The sequence below is a fragment of the Cibotium barometz genome, chromosome 19 (genome assembly GCF_041138505.1).
Source record: "Cibotium barometz isolate CiBa-2024 chromosome 19, ASM4113850v1, whole genome shotgun sequence".
NCBI lineage: Eukaryota > Viridiplantae > Streptophyta > Polypodiopsida > Cyatheales > Cibotiaceae > Cibotium > Cibotium barometz.
In genome coordinates this window covers 27,512,701-27,536,470 of record NC_141064.1, presented here as the reverse complement: position 1 = coordinate 27,536,470, position 23,770 = coordinate 27,512,701, and the positions used below count along the sequence as shown (strand labels likewise).

At 44.7% G+C, this 23,770-nt stretch overlaps 1 protein-coding gene across 2 annotated transcripts in view; it reads right to left on the bottom strand.

The window, feature by feature from the left end:
• The window catches only part of LOC147628399 (uncharacterized), a 56,961-nt gene that overhangs the window by 18,702 nt on the left and 14,489 nt on the right, over positions 1-23,770 (bottom strand). Inside the window, exon 4 of one of the 2 annotated variants that reach the window (XM_086813520.1) lies at positions 21,107-21,207. The exons of the other annotated variant lie outside the window; for it this stretch is intronic. Coding sequence (XP_086669646.1) covers positions 21,195-21,207 — 13 coding nt within the window. The 3' untranslated portion in view covers positions 21,107-21,194. Of the gene's footprint in view, positions 1-21,106; positions 21,208-23,770 lie in introns of those variants that run through there. 2 annotated transcript variants of the gene reach the window in all.

The window sequence follows — 23,770 nt, the reverse complement described above, 5'->3', positions numbered from 1 at the left end:
TGCAAGGGGTTATTTCTTATTGTTAAATTCGACTTATATAAGTGATTGGTGTTATTCACACTTATATATACTAGGTCAACCAAAACTTAAAAATTGTATTAACACTATTACTAGTCTTAACGAGACATTATGTATGCAAAATCCTTAGACTTTCCCTATTTGAGATTAAGCTCATGGTGGTAAGATTGTTATATATGTTCCAATGAGATCTTATACAAGATAGATACCTATTTGAGCGGGTGAGATGGCAAAAAACCTTACGCAGTAGTCAAGTAATACCCCTTCTATATGGCAACCATGTCCTGGTATCACCCAGATCAATGGTGAAGCTTCTTCTAAGCTAGAGAGATGTGGCTGGTCTAGGATATGCCGTGAAGTTGGCATCGTGAAGCTTCTTCGAGGTTGTAAAGGTGTGGATGGTGTAGGATATACCGTGAAGTGGGCATCATAAAGTTTGCTTGTGAGGTTAAGTGTAATCGTGATATGCTGTCACCTAGATCAATGGTGATGCTACTTCTAGAATGTAGAGGTGTGGATGGTCCAATATATGCCGTGAAGTTCGCGTTGTGAAATTTTATTGTGAGGTTAAGTGTAGTAGATTCGAGAAATATTGATGTGAGAAGCTTTGGGTAGCCCTTGTTAAGGCAGCACATGAAAGGGATATGTGATGTACAGTTCTTCATGCGAGGCCTCCTTTTGCTGTGGAAGTGGCTTCCGCCCTTCAAATTCAAGTGATTGTAGAATTGGCCTGTGCCTTTTGATTGGAGAAATTAGTACCGAAGACCACCAATCAATGATTTTTATGGGAAGATACTGGTCCAGTGTTAACCACATATTGGTTTAACACATTCCTATGACAACTATTTTCGCACATTTGTGTAATGGGCGCCCGTACTATATTGTAAATCCCATCATTTGATAAGGGAAACGCCCTAATTGAGCTTCAAAGGACAGACAAGAGGATCTTGGTCAGTTGGCCAAACCATAGAGAAAAGCCTTGTGACAATGTTTTGGGCGCCCCAGGTCACTTACTCCCAGGCGACCTAGTGGAAAAAGGCTTGGAACTATAAAAGCCAATTTCTCTTGTTTGTAACTCATTCTCCCATTTGTGCAATAGAAGTGTTCTCTCTCTCCCTCTCTCTCGCAACTCTGATCTAGCATATGTGGTGTGCTTAGGGTTAGGGTTTGGGAGTGATCACTTGTTCCCTCTTGCTTCGTCTCTCTCTCTCTCTCTCTCTCTCTCTCTCTCTCTCTCGTGATTAGGGCTACTAATCACGAGAGATTAGTGCTAATCACTTGTTCCCTCTTGCTTCGTCTCTCTCTCTCTCTCTCTCTCTCTCTCTCTCTCTCTCTCTCTCGTGATTAGGACTACTAACGCGATCCTCTTCCGTAGATATTCCACACGGTCTTCGCAAGAGATCTTGCATCATCCATTGGATTAGAGCAACCGCCTCGATGTGACGAGTGCAGGAAGACGGCGGTAAAGAGTAGCTACGATGGAGCTCTTTGAGCTATGCTCGAGCTCGGCAGATAGGCAACTTCCCACCACGACACGTTAGGATAGGGTTTCCTTAACATCTTTGGCACCGCTGTCGGGGAGGAGCGCCATCCACTACTTGTCTACGCCATATTTGATTCGAATCCGACAAAGCCTTCATAGCCTAGAGCCAAGTAGGCTCTTTGGCATGCGTTTTTTTTAATTGTATTTTGATGTTTTCCTTGGTTGTTTTTAATGTTTTTATTGAGGTTCATGTAATCTTTTTGTTTAGAGTAGGATTATCACTTGTTTGAGTGAAAAAACTTGAGATTTGGGTGATTAGAGAGCCTAATCAAGAGGGTTTTTGCTTAAACCTAGATCGTTTTTCTTGATTTTTAGCTCAATTGTTTTTCTTTTACTTAATCCCTTAGCATAGGTAGGTTTGCATTACTAGATAGAACAATAATCAAATAAAAAACAAAAAAAAACCAAAAACTATCTCTTAATTTCTACCAATTATCACTAACCCACTGATTAGTGTGATTAGTAGACTTAAAAAGAGCAAAAAACTAAAAAATTGAGCTTAATTACTTGCAATTAGAGGCATTAGTGTTCTAAACACTTGCCTTGACTCAAATCTATGTTTACTTCACTCCAATTAGGCCACTAATTTGGTTTCTTTTATCTAATTTTTTCTCTTTTCAGTGGATTAATTAGTGACCTAATTATTTTGGGATAATCAAATGTTTGGATTAGCATAAACATTGCTAATTCACCTATCAAATCTCCATGCTTAAACTCCTCACCAATCAAGAGTAATTTGAGGGCAAAGGAGAGTTAAGGAGTGATTAATAGTGAGATTAAGAAAATTAATCTTTAGTTAAGCTAGAGTGCCTCAAAATTAATCTTTCGTTAAGCTAGAGTGCCTCTAAATTAGTCAAAATTCACTAATTTAGAGGTAGCCGCTAACTTTAGCCCTAGCATTAATAAGGGAGTCTTAGTTGTCGCCCACTCACTTCCCTCCAGTTTGAAATTCAAATTCAAATTCCAACTTGCCACAGCTGTTCCATACTAAAGCACGGGCGTACACTTGTAAGCTTACGAACGTACCAAAAAAACTTTTTTCCAAAAATAAAAATAAAAAAATTCGTACGATCGTTCCACATTTGCCACCACGACCATTTCATACCAAAGCCATGGGCATACACTTGTAAGCATATAGTCGTACCAAATTTTAAAAAAAAATCTTTTTTTAAAACAAAAATAAAATTCATACGACCGTTCCACATTTGCCACGGCCATTCCATACTAAAGTCACAAGCGTATGCTTGTAAGCATACAACCATACCAAATAATTTTTTTTTAAAAAAAATCCTATACGACCGTTCTACATTTGTTATAACCATTCCATACTAAAGCCACAAGCGTACGCTTGTAAGCGTATGGCCGTACCAAACAAAAAGAAACCTTTTTTCTTAAAAAAACCTTAAAAAACCATTTTTCTTAAAAAAAAAAATTTTTAAAAAAATATTTTTTTTCCGTACGGCCGTTCCACATTTGCTTGCTGTTCCATACTAAAGCTACGGGCGTACGCTTGTAATAAGTATACAGCCGTACCAAACAAAAAAACTTTTTTTTTCTAATTTTTTTTTCATACAGCCATTCCACATTTGCCGCGGCCGTTCCATATTGAAGCCACGAGCGTACACTTGTAAGCGTACGGCTTTACCAAACAAAAAAAAAATCCCAAAGAATATTTTTGCCCCTCAACTCTACATCCTCGACCACCCACACTGCAAGCACCCTGACTTCATATCTATATCATGATAATCAATGATGAGTGCCCAAGAATCTTCTAGCCACTCAGGGATTCTATGATGGTTACACAGAATTATGGATCCCTAGACGGCCATCTCTAAAACCCAAGTGCAAAAAGCCAACTATGCCAACAAACACCAACCCTAAGACAAAGCTTCAACGTTGGCTAGAGTCCCTGACAACCTGTTACGAGCACAAGACTACTATAAAGGCAGCACTCACCTCTGGCTACCCAAGCCTGCTGCTTGTGCTCATCCACCACAACTCCCCAAGAAGCCACGATAAAAGGTTCCACAACCACGGGTTCGACAACCCCAAGCACAAGGAAATCAAAGCACAAGGCTTCCACTCAAAGCTAAACTCAAAGGTAAGCTCACAACTCTAGCCACATGGGCCACTCAGTACAAAACCCTCTTTAGGGGTGCTGACTAATAAACAACTGTCAAAAAAAGAAAGCAAGAAAAAGAGAGAGTCTCTAGGTGATTAGGACCACAGGACCTTTTGCCCTTACCCATGCATAACACCTGCAAATCTCACTAGGCTCTATCCTATGCGCACACCGTATAAAGCTTCATCATCAAGAGCCATCTAGGAACATCTCTGGATGGGGGGATCATGGTGGGCACAAGCTTGGTCCATGGTACGACCCATCACCTGGATCTTCTTAATCACCCCTAGTGCACCCGAATAACTGCGCTTCATGTCTAATCAATCCTACCCAAAACTTCTTCTTCGGCTCAACACCTATGGATCCTCGACATCGACTACCACTCCTATCAACACAGGATCCGAGAGCTCCAATGATAGAAGAAGACAAAGCATAAAAAGAAAAAGAGAGAACACAACAACTTGATGACTCAAGATCCACAGGAGCCAAGATACCCATCACAGTGTCTTGACAAAGATTGAACATCACCATCGACATACAGCATCTTGGAGCGCAAGCAGTCTCCATGTGTGTTGCCTCCTTGTCCCTCTAGAATTCCCCCCTCGCCACTTGCTTACTAACCCCATTGTTTTACTAACTCCTCTTTAATCATACCACCTACCATCGGGATACTGGTCATTAAGTATTCCATGCTAGTCTACTCATTCAAGTACTCTAACTCCTCTTATGAGGATGTCCCACTCCAAAGGTGATTAAAAAAAACACAAAAAACAAAACAAAGAGTACTATTGGGCACATACAAAAAAGCAAACTCAGTCAGTAATTCAAAAACTTCTTTTCATATCTCAGTAACTCCCCCGTCCCCTCTCATTTCCGAAGAGACAAGAGAACGAACCAAGTGCGACAGTTCCCCGCGTGCCTCGACCACCCCTCACCGATCACAAGGATGCGATCGACTTTAGGAAGGGGAGTATGTTAACCACATATTGGTTAACATATTCCTATGACAACTATGTCCGCACACTTATGTAATGGGCGCTCATGCTATATTGTAAATCCCATCATTTGATAAGGGAAATGTCCTAAAGATGCTCCCAAGGATTAAGCTTCAAAGGACAGACAAGAGGATCTTGGTCAGTTGGCCAAACCATAGAGAAAAGCCTTGTAACTATATTTTGGGCGCCTCGGGTCACTTACTCGAAATTTTTAGATTATGGTCCAATTAAAGTTCCAATGAACCAATTGGATTAATCCAAGTATTGGGATGAGATAAATCCAAGAGAATAAAAAAAATACCCAAAAGTGAGTAAATACTCACATAAGATGAAGAGTTGATTGAGTACAAGGTTTATTAGTTAAAAATTATGAAATATTACTTAAAAAAAGAGATTTTGAAATAATGATACATTTTTCACACCTTAGTAAAGAGAGGGGGACTCTTGAGGTAGATGCCTATTTCACATGAGTAGAAAGGTTTTTAATTCAAAAAAATTGTGATATTTTTATCTCTCCTCTGTCCTGGATCAAACCAAATCAAAAAGAGAGCCAAACTGATCCAAATCTTGATCAAACCGAGAAAGTCTTCTTGTCGATCACTTCAATGACCTCATCATCAAAGTACACACCAAGTCCCTTCTGAGAAGCTTTGTATACTAAAAACAAATTTTTGGAAATCCGTCGTGTTAGCACATTCATCTGCAGTTTCTACCCATTTCTGGTGTCCTTTTGGTCCCTTTTGCATGGGTCCTTGATTGTGGGCTACCCACCCCTATTTTACATATTTTTCTGGAATTTTTCCTAGCCCGTATGGTATTTTCGCAGTCGGCCAGCTATTCAGCTCCAGTTGGCCAGCTTATTCAGCTCCAGTCGGCCAACTATCCCCACCTATAAATAGGTGGGGCTGGCCTCTCACTTTTGTATCTTGTCTTACATCTTTTGCTCCCTCACTTATAAGACTACTTGTGTCTCTTGCTTGGGACTGTTTTGCTTCAGTATATTCAGCATAGTTGCTCCATATCTCTCTCTCTTGCACTCTCTATTCAGCACACTCTAGTGCCCTTTTGCTTCCGCTCTATGCACTCTTTTCCCTAGTGCAGAGGGGGATTGTGGTAGTTTGGGCTTTGGTGGCACCCTTGGTACCTGTGGAGGACACTACTTCTTTTGAGATTGTGCGTTTTTTTTCTTGAGGAGAGCCCGAGCTATAGTCCTAGTTGATGCCTTTCCCTCTTACAACATATTCCCAGGCCCTATGTGGCTGCCTTTCCTCTCTATATCAAATCTGCATTTTTTGCTTCCCTCTTCTCGTGACCTCAAGGTTGGAGGTACAGTCAACAGAAGCTTCTACGTTTTTTTTGCTACAGGAGGATTTTCGAGTGCTGTGCAGCCTCTTAGGGCTGCGTTTTGGTGGGAGGAAGGGCCCTATATCAACGTTTTCTGATTTGGACAATTTTTTATCTTATGAGGCTTGGTCCTATTGGTTGGATCAATGATGATAGCTTCAGATTTGGCTCCCATACCACTTTCTTGTTATTTCCTTGATGAGGCAGACAAGTTGGATGGTGGTAACTTTCAGTCATGGAAGTTGCAGGTTACTTCTATTCTCAGGGAGTATGGTTTGATGGAGTTTCTCTCGTACAAGAATCGGTGCTTGTCGGACCTTGCCTCTACGAAGGATGTGTGTCGGTGGAGGAAGACTGACGGACAGATCTATGGCTTTCTCCTCCTGAATTGTTAGAATTTGGTTCTTGGACACTTCATCTATGCTTCTACTTTCTATGTGTGGCAGTTGCTTTGTGACCAATATGGTGCTGCCAATGATCGACAGATGGTTTCTACTTCTAGGTGCTATGCAGCCAATGATCTTGTGGATACTTCTTTTGGAGATGTTCCTCAGCGAAGGATAGTGGGCTAGTTTTGCTCACTGCATCTGAGGAGTTTGTTTCTTTTGTTGCCTTGCCTTCAGTTTCTGTGCATACTTCTCCTTGCCAGGATGATATATCTAGTAATGTTTTTGAGGACGACAGTGGGCTATCTTTGCTCACAACTTCTGAGGGGGATTTGTCTCCTATTGCTTCGCCTCCGACTCTTTCTTCGACAACCAGTGACCAGGATGTGTTGATGTTCCCTTTGCCTTCTATGGAGGAGCTTGCTTCTACGTTATTTGATGCTATTGAAGAGGCTACTACTACTTCAGTTACCACTACTATGAATGTTCCCATTTCCCTTACTCTGTGTGAGGATTCTGGATTGTGGTCTTGATTGTGGGCTGGCCACCCCTATTTTACATATTTTTCTCGAATTTTTCCCAGCCCGTATGGTATTTTCCCAATCGGCTAGCTATTCAGCTCCAGTTGGCCAGCTTATTTAGCTCCAGTCGGCCAGCTCTCCCCACCTGTAAATAGGTGGGACTGGCCTCTCACTTTTGTATCTTGTCTTACATCTTTTGCTCCCTCAATTATGAGACTACTTGTGTCTCTTGCTTGGGACTGTTTAGCTTCAGTATATTCAACATAGTTGCTCCATATCTCTCTCGCTTGCACTCTCTATTCAGCACACTCTAGTGCCCTTTTGCTTCCGCTCTGTGCACTCTTTCACGTCGTACATATAAAACATCATGTAAGGTGGGAGAGGAACCTAAAGAAACATTACCAACACCGGTGACAAGAAGCGAAGAGTTGTCACCGATACGAACTGAAGAAGAGACAGTCTCGTAGTCGTCCAAGATATGGGCTTGATTGGTCATGTGGGCAAAAGCACCACTATCACCAACCCATTCCACCGCTTCAAGTGTCACTGACCTCTTCTGGAGAAGTCATCTCTCTAATCACCATGAGTGAATCATGTGAGGAAGTGGATGAATCTGTGACTGCCATGTATGCAACTTTGGCAGATCCCTCCTCTCTGAAACTTCGTCCTTGCCCTTGTCTTTGGTGTTGTCCTTGTTAGATGCTTTGGAACCATCATGGGCTTTATACTTGGCTTTGGCTACTCTAGAGTCATCACGATGAGCAAAGCAACGATGTAAAGCTTTTATAGCCTTATTAACATGATTAGAACTTAATTAATGAACATAAGACAGATATTGCAAGAAAAGACCGAGTTGTTTGCATTGAGACAAGGGCCTTTCCTAAATAGAGACCAAAAGGGTACAAATGAAGAGGCACATCCCTGGGAAGGGGGGTGGCTCTTGAATCAATGGTTATGTCCTTTGGACTTAGGGATGTGTCTTTTAATGAAGACATGTCCTTTGATAGTGACCCATGTGTAAGGGTGTGACCCTTCACAGGTGTCCTTTCACTTAATAAGAGATTAAGGAGTAATTAAGGAGAGATGAAGAGAGTTAGTCACAATCGTGACATTCCCTCCCACTTAAAATAAGACTCCGGCTAAGAAGAGATGGTTGTCTTCTCGAAGAAGTTCTGGATATTCTTGTAAGTCTTCATCACTTTGCCAAGTCGAGTCGGAATCATCAAGACCTCTCCATTTAACTAAAAATTCTGTAGTGAGCTTATGTCGTGTTTCTTTCTGTCTGACATCAAGAATTGTCTCTGGAATTAAGAGTATGTGTTCATCTTCGATTTCTAGAATATAATCCAAAATATCTAAAACTGGAGAATCACCGTCCACAAACTTCTTGAGCCAAGAAATATGGAAAGTTAGATGAATTCTTCCCCAAGAAGGCGGTAACTCCAACTTATAACTGAGAGATGAGTTCTTCTTAATAATACGAAAGGGTCCATAATATCTTGGACGAAGCTTTGGGAAGACTGATTTCACTGTCTTGTATCGATGAGGGGCAATATATAATAATACCAAGTCTCCTTCTTGAAATCCAATGTGACAACGACGCTTATTAGATGTGCGCTGATATTGCTCTTGAATGCTGACCATCTTATCCTTAATCTGTAATACAATATCTTGCATTTCCTGAATGAGTTGGTCTTCTAAAGCCACTTTATGTTGAAGAACAAAGTTGGCAGGAACAAGGGGAGTATGACCATAAGCTGCTTGAAAAGGTGTCATTCCAATAGTTGAATGATAAGCATTATTATAAGCAAATTCCACCAAAGGTAAATATTCTTCCCATGAAGCTAATCGAGACTGAACATAATGACGTAACATTTCTTCCAAAATCTGATTAACTCGTTCCATTTGTCCATCTGTCTATGGATGATAAGCAGAGCTAAAGAGTAAATTTGTACCAAGAAACTTAAAAATCGAAGTCCAAAAATGTCTTGTAAACTTTGGATCTCGATTAGAAACTATAGATTTTGGCAATCCATGAAATTTGAAGATATACTGTATATGAACAATACTGCAATATCCGAAGCCGGGGCTGCTTTCTTGCATGGTATGAAATGAGCCATTTTAGAAAATTTGTCAACCACCACAAGTATCTGTGTATTGCCTTTAGAAGAACGTGGCAATGAAGTGATAAAATCCAAACTTATACTTTCCCAGCAAGTGGCTGGTCCAATCACAGGCGTAGACAGCAAGATGCCAACAATGAGGAGAGGTACAGGTGCTGAATCCGTGGAGGAGTACAGCTGCAGGCTCGCGCAAGGAAAACCTTATGCAGGATGGCAGCGGGTGCAGGCCGAAACTGCTCAGGCAAGCTGGCGTCGTTTCGTAGGGGACCATACGGTGAGTTTGTGGGGTTTTTTTAAAAAAAATTTGTAGACGTGGCAATTAGACTCGTAGGGTCATAACCTTTGGTATGAGGGATGTTGGTTATTTTTTTTCAATAAAAAAATCAACACTCTTCACCGGCAACCAACTAGGGGAAGATCCACAAAGGGATGCGACAGTTCATGAAAGGGGTGCCTGGCCATGAAGGGGTGCTGGCTGAAGAGGTAAGCCTCCTAATTGAAGGCTTTTTTTTATCACGTCTTTATTCAAGAGTGTCCTATGCATATGACTGGCCCAAACTTAATCAGTAAAAATTGGGAGTTGGGGACTGAATTTGATGGGGCATTCTCTTCTGCTCTTCCATTTAACACTTGCTACACCCAATTTTAGGGTTTGGGTGGGCTGATTTTAGGATTAGGGTTAGGACTGATTTGAGGGTTAGGGTTAGGGTTTGGGCATAACACAAGGCGAAAAAAGTTTGCTCTGATACCACTGTAAAGCTTTTATAGCTTTATTAACATGATTAGGACTTAATTAATGAACATAAGACAAATATTGCAAGAAAAGACTGAGTTGTTTGCATTGAGACAGGGGTCTTTCTTAAATAGAGGCCGAAAGGGTACAAATGAAGAGGCACATCCCTAGTGGGTGTGGCTCTTGAATCAATGGTTATGTCTTTTGGACTTAGGGGTGTGTCTTTTAAAGACTGAGTTGTTTGCATTGAGACAGGGGCCTTTCTTAAATAGAGGCCGAAAGGGTACAAATGAAGAGGCACATCCTTGGGAAGGGGTGTGGCTCTTGATTCAATGGTTATGTCCTTTGGATTTAGGGGTATGTCTTCTAATGAATAGACATGTCTTTTGATAGTGACCCATGTGTAAGTGTCATATGCATCCCGCACTTGGATGCCACGTAGACATTTCTGTACAGAAGGTGCAGGACTTGGGATGGTGAACTGGTCCCATGTGAGCCCAGTCCGGGACGAGTCAACCAGGGATCCATCTCAGTCGTCCGAGGTCAGGTGTGCATCGTCCTGCACATGAGTCTAAGGTCAGGTGTGCATTGTCCTGCACATGAAGCAGTGCCAGTCCGCGCTGTGAGTCTCCCTCTGGAATGATGTCAGATGTTCTGTGTATCTGGTTTGCAACTGGATGCCAGGCCTCTGTAGGCATGTAGGTTTGCATGTAGAGATGGGGCCAGCCCATAGGGCTACCCCAAGTGAGAAGATCTTGCATTTGCACTCTTAGTTTGGGCATGGGGGAGGTATAGAACCACCCCCAAGGGGCCAGGAGGGCCCACATTGTGCCCACCAGCCATGGCTTGGGCTGGAAGGGCTGTCGGCCAGCCCTAGGGCTGCTGGACAGGCAGCCGACAGGGTTAGAAACCCTACCCAGCCAGTCGGCCAGGTGTGGGGGGCAGTCCCACACCCATGCGCATGGTGCCCAGCAGTCAGGAGGCTGTCCCAGAATATATGCGCAGGCTGGACAGCAGTTAATCAAGTGTGAAAACACTTTATTAATTAGACACAGTCGTGGGGCTTCATGAAACAGGCCGACTGGAGACAAGGGGGAGTATAAATACCCCAGCCCATAATCCATGTTTTCATCTCATAATTCACCAAGTGCTCCAAGCAACCAAGGGCCAGGACAGCCAAGAACATTGCTAAAGCAAAGGGGTGAAGGACTGAAGGTCAAGGGCAGGTTTTCCAGCCAAGAAAAGGTCAAGTACTTTGTATTTGTTTCAGATTTACATCATTCAAATAAAGCAAATACACCATCCGTGGTGGGGGCCCTACAGAGGGTAATTGGGACCCAATACTGTGTCCTTCTCCATCTCCCCCTTCTCTCTCTATTTTTCTGCACATCGTCTTTCAGTTTGTGCGTTAATTCCGTCGCGAAAAGAGTGCTGTTTTCTGAGTTTTGAAGTACCGATCCTTCTCCGAAGCTTCCGCATATTACAGTGGTATCAGAGCTCACTTCAAGGACAAAGATTCAGCAAAGAAAACCAGAAAATTTTTTCGCTCGTGTGGTTGGTTTTTAGACGCCGGTGGACTACCCCTTTCGGAGTGACTCCTGTCCCTCGAAGGACGGTTGGTTTTTAGCCTCCGGAAGCCTCCGGAAGTCTCCCACACAGATAGTGGATGGTCAGATTGCGTTCCGGAAAGGAATTGCATTTTCCCGCTATGGCGAGCTTTGGCGACGAGAGAGAACCAGAACCATGGGACCAGAGTGCACCAGGCAGCCCAGCTAGGGCACCCGGCTTGAGTGTACAAGACATGTTCCAGCAGATGATGCGAGCAATCGCAAACCAGACAACCAAGTTGGATGAGCAGAAGGCGCGGATTTTGGCTCTGGAGGAGCGTTCTCGCTCTCCAGCGTCACGTTTCCCATCTCCTCCTCCCTCTCCTTCCGTACCCCAGATACCAGATCCTCGTCACCAGGGACCCTCTCGAGGGGTCACAACCGCAGCCAAGCTCCTTGCTTGAGATGCAGATGCGGGCATTGGAGATTCGACAACGCGAAGACGACGCCATGCGACGAGTGGAACACAAGCGTTACCTCAGAGCTTTGGACGCCAGATTGACACTGGCGGCGCCCTCGAATCATTTTCCCGAGAAAATGAATTTCAGTAAGTATAATGGTAAACTCGATCCCACTACTCTGTATTCATGGTTACATCAATTTGAAGCTTACTTTGCCGCAGTTAGGAAAACAGATACTGACAAGGTGATCTTAGCTAGTTGGTATTTGGAAGGTGAGGCCATTCCTTGGTGGACTCAGTGGGCTCATGCCCACACCAGATCAGGTATGGCAGCTTATGGGTGGGACGAGTTCGTCCGTGACCTTAAGCAGCGGTTTTTACCGCCCCACTACCTTGAGCGACTCGAAGACGAGTTCAGGGGAGCGCGTCAGAACGCGCAACCAGTCCTTCAGTTTGCCAATAGAATTTCGACCTTGTGTCTGCAATTAGGCTTATCTGATACGGACAAGAAAGGGCAATTTTTGTATGGCCTGGACACGCAAATCCAATGGGAGGTGCGTATGTTCAGGCCAGCCACCTTTGAGGACGCACTCTCGCTTGCGCAGAGTGCAGAAATGAAACACAATGGTGGCAAGCCCAAGACTTCCCAACCGGCTTCTCCCAAGGCTAACGCCTCGGGGGGCAAAAGCCAGAACCAGACGGGGTCTTCCCCAGGACAGAGCCCGGGAGCCTCTGGCTCCAAGAACTCGAACAATGCGTCTAAGCTTACTCCAGACCAAAAAGCGGAGGCAGGCAAGACAGGTGGCAAGTTGAGTGCTGAGGAGCTTTCTCAGTACAGGAAGGAGGGTAGATGTTACTTTTGTCACACAAAAGGACATACTTCTCGGGATTGTCCGAAGAAGCCTCCAAAGGCCGCCGCCGCCTCCACAGCTTCCGTGGTGAGCACAGCTCCCACACAGACCCCAGTGGCTACCCCTAGTTCTTCAACCCCCGATGCTTCAGTTGGAGCAATTATCAGCCGGGAGCTCGAAGATAAGCAGAAGGGCGCCCATGACCAGGAGTATGAGCGCAACGAATTGCTCAAGTCCTTTGGCTACATAGGTGGCCAGAGAGTCGTTGTCTTGTTTGACAGCGGCAGCACGGAGGATGTGGTCACAGAACAGGCCGCTAGGCGTGCCCGTTTCGAGCTGACTCCGGTGGACAAACAGGTTGAGGGTTTTAGCACAGGTATGACAACGAGCGTCAAGTATGAAGCTCTAGGTGCTAAGTTAGTCATTCAGCGCATAGAGTTTGTGCGTGACTTTATGGTTGCCCCTCTTGTAGGAGCAGACATAACTTTGGGTATCCAGTGGTTTCACAAGTTTCTTCCTGATGTCAAGTGGGACAAGCACACGTTCCAGATTGATCCGAATGTGTCAAACACCCCGGTGACCATTAAATGTGAGCCAGGTATTCCAAACTTTCCGCTCATAAGCCACTTGCAGGCTAAGCGAGCAGTCAGGAAAGGCGCACAGTGTGCGATGATTTACATCCAGACAGCCCAGACGGTGGCCAGTGCTTCCGAGAAGTACTCGGTTCTCCATGAAAAGTTCCAGAAGATTTTTCTTCGGGACAGTCTCCCTCCCCAGCTTCCCCCGTCCAGACCGGAGGATCACAAGATTGACCTCCTCCCAGGCTCGGAACCCCCGAGCAAGTTTCCGTATCGCCTTTCTAAGGCAATGGAATCGGAGTTGGACCGCCAACTCCAAGAATTGTTGCAAGCTGGCTTCATCCGCCCCAGCGTGTCGCCATTTGCAGCACCGATCTTATTTGTCAAGAAGAAAGATGGGTCTTCTCGGTTGTGTGGGTCGATTATCGTGCACTCAACAAGCTGACTATCAAGAGCCGATTCCCGATGCCTCGAATTGACTATATCCTCGAGAGGCTGAATGGAGCTAAGGTGTTCTCCAAACTCGATTTAAAGAGTGGGTACCACCAAGTTCGGATTGTTGAGGGGGACATCCCCAAGACAGCTTTCCGTACAGAACGAGCCCACTATGAATTTGTGGTTATGCCATTTGGATTGATGAACGCCCCAGCTACATTTAACCGCATGATGATGCGTATTTTCCGGGAGTTGATTGGAGTGTGTGTGTTCATATTTCTGGACGACATACTCATATTTTCAGCTACAGTTGAGCAGCATGACATTGATGTGGAGAAAGTCCTTAAGTTGCTGGAAAGCAACGAGCTCTATGTCAATGAAAAGAAGTCAGAATTTTATCTGTTCCAGGTACATTACTTGGGATATATAATCAGTGCCGAAGGCATTCGACTTGATCCGGCTAAAGTAGCCGAGATTGTTAACTGGGAAGTACCTCAGACCGCTTATGACGTTAGATCATTTGTGGGTATATGCCAGGCATATTCCACCCACATTGACAAGTTTTCTGATCTCTCGGCAAACCTCACCGATCTGCTAAAGGGAGTGAAAACAAGGAGGCAAAAGATTCGAATGACTCCACGAGCGTTGGAGGCATTCCAGAACCTCAAGGTGGCTTTGTCTGAAGCGCCTTGTTTAGCCCTTGCCTCGTGGGACGAACCATTTCAAGTGATCACCGATGCGAGTAACATCGCAATTGGAGGTGTATTGCAACAGAATGGTCATCCAGTAGCTTACATGTCTCGTAAGTTACTGCCCGCCGAAAAGAACTACTCAGTCTATGATCGTGAACTCCTAGCAGTCATACAGGCCTTGAAACATTGGAAACATTTCTTGTATGGCCGTGACTTCGAGGTCCGCACTGACCATCAGGCATTGCGCTGGATTCAGACGATGCCAAGTGCACAGTGGAGTGATCGACAACACCGCTGGAGTCAGATATTCCAGCAGTTTGGTGGCATGATTGAGTACCTTCCAAGAAAGGCCAATCCAGTGGCCGATGCTTTGAGCAGGAAGGAACAAGTATCTGCGATTCAGACCACTAGACTGGACCTTGTTGGTACACGACTAGAAGACATGAAGCACACGTACGCGGATTCCGAGGAATTCGGTACTCAGTGGGAACAGGCATTGGATGCCACAGGACCATGCCATTTTCTGATACGCGATGGTTGGCTTTACTACAAAGGCCGACTGTGTGTCATGAAATCATTCCGGGCAGCTCTTCTCCATGATGCCCATGACGCCATTACAGGTGGTCATAGGGGCATGAATTCGACTCTGGAGAAATTAGAACGGCAATACTATTGGCCAAAGATGAGGCGTGATGTGTTTACATATGTACAACGCTGTGACATTTGTCAAAAGGTGAAAGCTCCTCGTGGAAAGAAGATAGGGTTGTTACAGCCTTTGCCAATTCCTGAGGGTCCTTTCCAAGACATTTCAATGGACTTTGTCACAAATCTGCCTCCCAGTCCGAGTAAGCGTAATACACAGTGTTTAACTATTGTTGACAGGTTCAGCAAATTTGTTATGCTTATTCCTTGCAGGGCCAATGTGACCGCCGAGGATGTTGCCCAGCTATTCATTCGGCATTGGTACCCGATTGGTGGGATTCCTAGGACCATAGTGTCAGACCGAGATGCCAAGTTTACCAGTCATTTTTGGAGGGCATTGTTTGATAATTTTGGTACTAAGTTGAATTTTTCCACTGCATTCCACCCACAGACAGATGGCCAAACAGAGATATACAACCAGTTGGCCTTTGATGTGCTGAAGTGTTATGTCCACGATCAGCAAGGTAAGTGGGAATCGTTTTTGCCTTTAGTTCAAGCTGTTTTGAATGACTCTTTTTCTTCAGCTATTGGCAGGACTCCATATGAGGCAGCGTTTGGAAGGCCTTTCCAGTCGTTGTTAACCAGGACTTCGTCTTCAGTACCGGAGGCGAACAGAGTGACGGAGACTTACCAGGAGATCCTAGAGTCCGTTAAAGACAGATTGGCTAAAGCGCAAGAGGCCTACACTCGACAGGCCAATAAAGACCGAAGGGACATGAAGTTTTCGGAAGGAGATTGGGTATATCTTCGGATTATGAAGCAAAGATTGAAGCATGTGGGCAAGCGATGCCCAAAGTTGTCTTTTAGGAGCTTCGGACCATTCCCCATCCGGAAAAAGATTAATGAGGTGTCTATGCAGTTAAAGCTACCTCCGAGTTGGACTATGCACGATGTATTTCATGTCAGTTGGTTAAAGCCATATGCAGGTCCACCCCCTTCAGAGGTCAAAGACGAAGCGGAACCAGACATCATTGATGAAGCAGAAGTAATGGTTCCAGAACAGATCCTTCTGCACCGTTTCAAGCATGGCTCAGGCCGAAGACTACGACAGTTCCTCACGAAGTTTCAGGACCGAGGAACTCATGAAGCGGTATGGCTCGACAACGAATTTTTCGAAGACTATCCGGCTTTATTGACGGATTATTTGGAGGCTATGCAGCTTCCGTCAAGTTAAGCAGAAGGGGATGTCACGTGCATCCCGCACTTGGATGCCACGTAGACATTTCTGTACAGAAGGTGCAGGACTTGGGATGGTGAACTGGTCCCATGTGAGCCCAGTCCGGGACGAGTCAACCAGGGATCCATCTCAGTCGTCCGAGGTCAGGTGTGCATCGTCCTGCACATGAGTCTAAGGTCAGGTGTGCATTGTCCTGCACATGAAGCAGTGCCAGTCCGCGCTGTGAGTCTCCCTCTGGAATGATGTCAGATGTTCTGTGTATCTGGTTTGCAACTGGATGCCAGGCCTCTGTAGGCATGTAGGTTTGCATGTAGAGATGGGGCCAGCCCATAGGGCTACCCCAAGTGAGAAGATCTTGCATTTGCACTCTTAGTTTGGGCATGGGGGAGGTATAGAACCACCCCCAAGGGGCCAGGAGGGCCCACATTGTGCCCACCAGCCATGGCTTGGGCTGGAAGGGCTGTCGGCCAGCCCTAGGGCTGCTGGACAGGCAGCCGACAGGGTTAGAAACCCTACCCAGCCAGTCGGCCAGGTGTGGGGGGCAGTCCCACACCCATGCGCATGGTGCCCAGCAGTCAGGAGGCTGTCCCAGAATATATGCGCAGGCTGGACAGCAGTTAATCAAGTGTGAAAACACTTTATTAATTAGACACAGTCGTGGGGCTTCATGAAACAGGCCGACTGGAGACAAGGGGGAGTATAAATACCCCAGCCCATAATCCATGTTTTCATCTCATAATTCACCAAGTGCTCCAAGCAACCAAGGGCCAGGACAGCCAAGAACATTGCTAAAGCAAAGGGGTGAAGGACTGAAGGTCAAGGGCAGGTTTTCCAGCCAAGAAAAGGTCAAGTACTTTGTATTTGTTTCAGATTTACATCATTCAAATAAAGCAAATACACCATCCGTGGTGGGGGCCCTACAGAGGGTAATTGGGACCCAATACTGTGTCCTTCTCCATCTCCCCCTTCTCTCTCTATTTTTCTGCACATCGTCTTTCAGTTTGTGCGTTAATTCCGTCGCGAAAAGAGTGCTGTTTTCTGAGTTTTGAAGTACCGATCCTTCTCCGAAGCTTCCGCATATTACAGTAAGGGTGTGACCCTTCACAAGTGTCCTTTTAGTTAATAAGGGATTAAGGAGTAATTAAGGAGAGATGAAGAGAGTTAGTCACAATCGTGACAAACGAGCCTCAGTATGACATATCCTTCCACAGTAATCACATTCATTGCTTTTGTCCTTGGATCTTGTTTACCCTTGCCTTTGCCTTTGTTTTTGTTGTTGTTGTTGGAGGTCCCGTTTTCGCTTTTGCCTTTGCCTTTGCCCTTGTCAAAGGCAACAAAAGCAAACTCCGACTTACCTTTTCCGTGAAGCATGCACTTTCCGTGGAGATAACTTGCGACTTCCTCAAAAGGGAGGAGAGGATCATGGAAATAAATATTATCCCTAAAAGAATCAATGCAAGAAGGCAATTTACCAAGATGTTTATGGGTGGGATTGTTGATGGTGCTCGCGTACTCCTCAAGCTACAGCTTGATACGGGTGAACTCTCCAATCTTCTCAATTTAGTTATCTGACTCATTGATTGTAAGCTTCTCCAGATCTGACTCCGATTTGGCAATCTTCACTGTCGAAACTCTCCCATACCTCCTCTGGATCTCCATCCACATCTAATGAGCATTACTCCGAGTAGAGACAAAATGTGCATATATAGATGGAGTCATGCAATGGATGATGATAAGACGAGCTCGAGCATCCAATATGCTTCTCAAAGCAAGGTCCACCAAGTGAGGTGTGGAGATAGCCATCCACACACCGGCTCCTTCCAACAATAATCGAGTGTAAAAAGACCATGTATGATAGTTGGTTGCTGTAAGGTTCATGGAGTCACTGACTTGGGGAGGATTGTAGGATGGTATATGGGTAGGGGTGGAGCAAGACCTGGATGAGAGAAACTCAAAAGACGAAAGATTGGGAAGAGGAACCACCTGGGGAGCGGAAGCAGGGAATCCAAGCAATGAAGGAGCTGGAGTATCAACAGGAGATGAAGCAGCAATAGAGAAATCTCATGAAGCCATGTCCTCTGACAAGAAACCTTATCTGAAGAAAGAGGTCTGTAAAAAAACAGCAAATAGCCTCCTCTCAAGCTGTGCACAGCAATGCAAGAGGTTGAGGAGCACGTGAAGGCTGTTTAGAAGGTAGAGGAGGTTGTGCATAGCCCATATATTGCTGATATGGCTGAGAGTATTGAGAAAAATCAGGATAAAGATTAGGATCAATACCAAGACTCACCACCATAGGAACCGGATGTCCCAAATATTGAGATGGTACCTGCGGTGGAGTAGTCATGGAGTGCCAAGTGGCACCTCTGCAGACTGCCTGTTAGTATCACTCACGAGGTCATACACAGATGACATGGTCATGGGCTGGCCATCAAAAGTATCCACATGAACCCCAGAAGATGCTTGTTGTTCCGCCATGGAGTAGATGATGCAGAAGATCAGCAAACGTGTAGGGAATTAAGGAATGCTAATAGCGGGTAGATAGTATAAACTCCAGCTCTCTGAAAAGCACAACTCACAGAGGTCCACTTTCCGCCCATGCACATCAAGCATGCACGCTTTGTAAATACTCTACAAAAGCAAGCTTATCCCCACAATTAACAAGGCGCCCAGCTTTTGGCCCTCTTTTCCCCCTTTTTTTAGCATAAACGGAACTTATACCAAAATATACACAAAATAACCCATGAACTGTTGAACATGCTTTTTTGAGACGGCCATGCATCCCTGTAGTGTGCACAGGTCTTACGAGCATTTTTTCCACCCTCAGACCGTCTTGTATACCACACACGTGTGGGTCTTCTGTATGGCTAATTGTGGAAAGACCTCCACAAAACCATGTGTGTAAGGCAGGTAGGGCTGTACAGCAGCCCGAAAGCATGTCCAGCTCACACTACAGTCCACACGTCTCACTCTGTATCAGATCCACCAATTGTTGTAACCTTTTTGGTCTCATAGGTCATTTTGGCCTTTTGAGGACGTTAATATATCATTTCATTTCTCTCTTCCATGTGTCTATCTCCCTACAGATACCATCTTGCATGCGCTAGGGTTACCCTTCATGCAGTCGTTTCTTTCAGGCTGTGGTACTGCTGTAACCTGTTCACAGCCATACACAGAAAAAGCATCCACTAGAGTCCCAAAAAGCATAAACTCCCACACACAACGAAAAGTGCATAGGATTCAGCTCTCTGCAAAACTTGACCAGCTCTCTGTATAACACTGCAAACAGTCCAAAAACCTCCTGTGCATGAAAACGACTAAGGCCCAAGGTATCACCCTCGAGCAGACACATATCTGGTCTGTCAAAAAGCAAGCAAATGCACACAAACATAACAAAAAGCTCTTACTTTTTCCATAGATATGCAACGATTTCAAAAACCGTCTGAGCATACCCAACCATAGCGTCTTCTCCACTCACCTGTTACTCTGCTCCATCTTTCGCCCTAAGTGTCCCATGCCACCACGCATTGGAAGACAAGAAGCAGCCCACAAATTAGAACCCAGAAGATGCACGCAATGGATTTTCTCCTCTCCTTTCGGAGTGTTCCCAGCTTTGACACCAATGTAAAGCCCTCAAGCTAACAGACCATGTGATTAAGCATAAACATAGAGCCGTTCATGCTCACCCCCGAGCATAGGGGGATAGTAGCATCCGAGACATGGCTCCACATGCAAAGTTCCTAGCATCCTATAGCACCAGTACATTGTCAGAATGCACAGTGGAAATGAAGACAACTACTGTAGAGAGCAAAACACAAATGAAAGAGAGAGAGAGAGAGAGAGAGAGAGAGAGAGAAGTTGTGTGTCTCTGCTATGTACACAAAGTGAAGTGTGGGGGAAAGGGGGCCGTTTTATATGGCCGGTTGCTGGTCGACCAGTCTAAAACAGGCCATGCTCACACGACCAGCAAATGGGCAGTCCTCAACCAGCACATGAGCAAGTCGGCCAGGTCACCTGGACAGCTCGGGTACCAGAGCATGTAGTCAGCCAGCATCTCAGGACAGCTGACAGCCCAACCACACCTCAAAAAAATGGGGAAAATACATGGAGAGTGAGGAAAAATGGGAAAACACTAAAACAGGCGGGCACACCCACAACAGAGGCCCTGGTATAGTGTACAGACAAGAGATGACTGCTAACACCCCCTCTCAGCTCCTAGATGTGGAACCAACCCCAGTGAGCTGGAGTGCCGCCGGAGCATAGCCTGAGGTAGAGACTTCGTGAAGAGGTCCGTCGCATTGTCCTCCGTCGAACAATAAAGAAGCAAGATATCACCAGCCAAGATCTTCTCACGAACAAAGTGATATTGTATCTCTATGTGCTTGGTCCACGACAAGACAATAGTCGACTGCCTCTTGCTGCTCCATGAAACAGCTTCTGAGCCGAGGGTAAACTATAGCCTGATGTAAATCTCCTCATGTCTGGATCTCCTCCCCAAGCTGAGTCACTCCAACCTTGGAGTCAAACTCGATCCTTCGTTTCACCTCTAGTGTCGTAGAAGAGTCCAAGATTCTTCGTACCCCGCAGATACCACAAGATCCGCAATCCTGCATCCCAATGATGTGAGGATTATGTTGTTAATCCCTCATATTGTGTACTAATTACTACTTAAGTACTTAACTTAGAGAACAAGAGACTTCAGGAAAACACTTGAGAGAAGATTGAATTTAATTGATTAAACTGAGTACAATAGGTCTCTTATATAGGAGATGAAGAGACACATTTGAAGAGGCATGTCCTTTGACGAAAGGATACAACTTTAGGCTAGGGGATGTGTCTATTCGATGTAGAGGCACAACCATCATCAAGGGATACAACCATTCGTCGAAGGGATGTGGCTATTCGATGAAGAGGTACATCCTTTGGCGAAGAGTCGTCAACCAGTCGAGGGTAGGGGTTCCCTTGGCTGATTATTCTTTGCATCTGCAAACAGGAATCAGCAATGAAGAGAGGATCTGATACATACATACGTCACAATCGTGACATTCCCTCCCATTTAAAATAAAACCCATGTGTCAAATGATAGACATCCGTTTGTCAAAGAACTCTTGAAGAAGATTAGGGTATTGCTGCATGTCTTCATCTGTTTGCCAAGTGGAATCAGACTCATCCAAATCCATCCACTTCACAAGAAATTCTGTAGTCAACTTTCTTCTTGTTTCCTTCTGTCGTACGTCAAGAATTACTTTTGGAACAAGGATAATATGGTCATCTTCAATTTCTGGTACATATGAAGATAAGTCTGGAACAGGCAAATCTCCTTGAACATACTGTTTGAGCCAAGAAATGTGAAAAGTCGGATGAACCTTCCCCCATGAAGGTGGAAGTTCCAACTTCTAACTGACAACTGAATTTTTCTTAAGAATCTTGAAAGGCCCATAGAAGCGAGGTCGCAACTTTGGAAAAACTGACTTCACTGTTTTGTAGCGGTGAGGTGCCACATACAACAAGACCAAATCTCCTTCTTGAAAATCTGCATGTCGACGATGCTTGTTGGCTTGTTTTGATATTTTTGTTGCACATGGACCAATTTATCTCGAACTTGCACAAGCACATCTTGCATCTCCTGAACCAACTGATCTGCCAACGCCACTTTGTGTTGTAAAACAAAGTTTGTAGACACAAGAGGAGTATGCCCATATGCTGCTTGAAATGGAGTTAATCCAATTGCTGAATGATGGGAATTATTATAAGCAAATTCCACGAGTGGCAAATAATCTTCCCATGATGCCAAACGGGATTGAATGTAATGTCGAATCATTTCTTCCAAAATCTGATTGACTCTTTCAGTCTGTCCATCTGTTTGAGGATGATAGGCTGAACTGAACAACAAATTCGTGCCAAGAGATTTGAACAAAGACGTCCAAAAATGTCCAATGAACTTTGGATCTCTGTCAGAGATGGTCTTCAGCAAACCATGCAATTTGAAGACATGTTGCACGAACAATGACAACACATCTGGGGCTGAAGCAGCTTTCTTGCAAGGAATGAAATGCGCCATTTTGGAAAATCGATCAACCACCACAAGAATTTGAGCATTGCCTTTGGATGAACGAGGCAAAGTGGTGATAAAATCCATACTGATACTTTCCCATCTCTCATTGGGAACTGGCAACGGTTGAAGTAACCCTTGAGGAAGTTGTTGAGAGGCTTTCATTATTTGACACGAATGACAAGCTTTGACAAATTTCATAACATCTTGCTGCATCTGAGGCCAGAAGTATGTAGCAGACAAAAGCCGATATATCTTGTTGATACCAGGATGAGCAGCATAAGGAACTTCATGATGCTCTTGAACGAGAATCTTCCGCAATGAAGCATTGTGAGGCACACAAATGCGCTCAGAAAAGACCAGCAATTCATCTATGATGGTGTAGGTTGCAAACATGTTCATTTCTGCAGGACTGGGATTAGAAGATTTGAGAGCACGGAACGCATCTCCAAAATCTCTATCAGTCAAATACTCATTTTTGAATCCATTTGCACATCTGTGATGGCAAAATTAGTGGCTCGAGACATGCGGCTCAAAGCATCTGCAACCACATTCTGAAGACCAGGAACATACTGGATAGTCATGTGAAAATTAGCCAAGAATTCAACCCATCGGCCTTGTCGAGAGTTCATTACAGGCTGAGTGAAAATGTCGTCAGAGATTGATTATCTGTACGTACAACTGAATCTGCTCCAAGAAGATAATGTCTCCAAGTCCGATAAGCATGCACGATTGCCAAAAACTCCTTATCGTACACAGGATACCTGCTTTGAATGGCTGAAAACTTCCTGCTGTCAAAAGCAATGACACGATCATTCTGCATCAAAACTCCACCAGAAGCACGATCTGAGGCATCTGTCATTACATCAAAGGGCTGGGTGGGATCTGCAATGGCCAAGACCGGGGTTGTCGTCAAGGCATGCTTGAGATCATTGAAGGATTGCTCAGCTTCAGAAGACCACTGAAGTTTGTCCAGCTTTGTCAATTCTGTCAAAGGGGCAGCAATCTCTGAAAACCTATGCACCTTGTTGTGATAAAAGTTAGCAAGTCCCAAGAAAGATCGAACATCTGAAATAGTGAGAGGCAAAGGCCAATCCACAATCGCCTGAATCTTCTTAGGATCTACTGCAATCCCATTAGCAGAAATGATGTGACCAAGATATTCCACATGGTTCTTGAAAAATTCGCTCTTCTTCTTGTTGATGTACAGCACATTGGTGCGTAGTACTTCAAAGACAATCTGTAAATGCTCTTTGTGATGATCGACCATAGATCGGCTAAAAACTAGAATATCATCGAGATAAACGATCACAAACTTGTCCAAGTACAGCCCCAAAAATTTCATTCATCAGGGTCATGAAAGTGGCCGGGGGATTGGTTAACCCAAAAGGTATGACCAAGAATTCATAATGGCCATATTTTGTCCGAAAGGCTGTCTTGTATTCATCACCATTACGGATACGAATTTGATGATAGCAGGACTTCAAATCATTC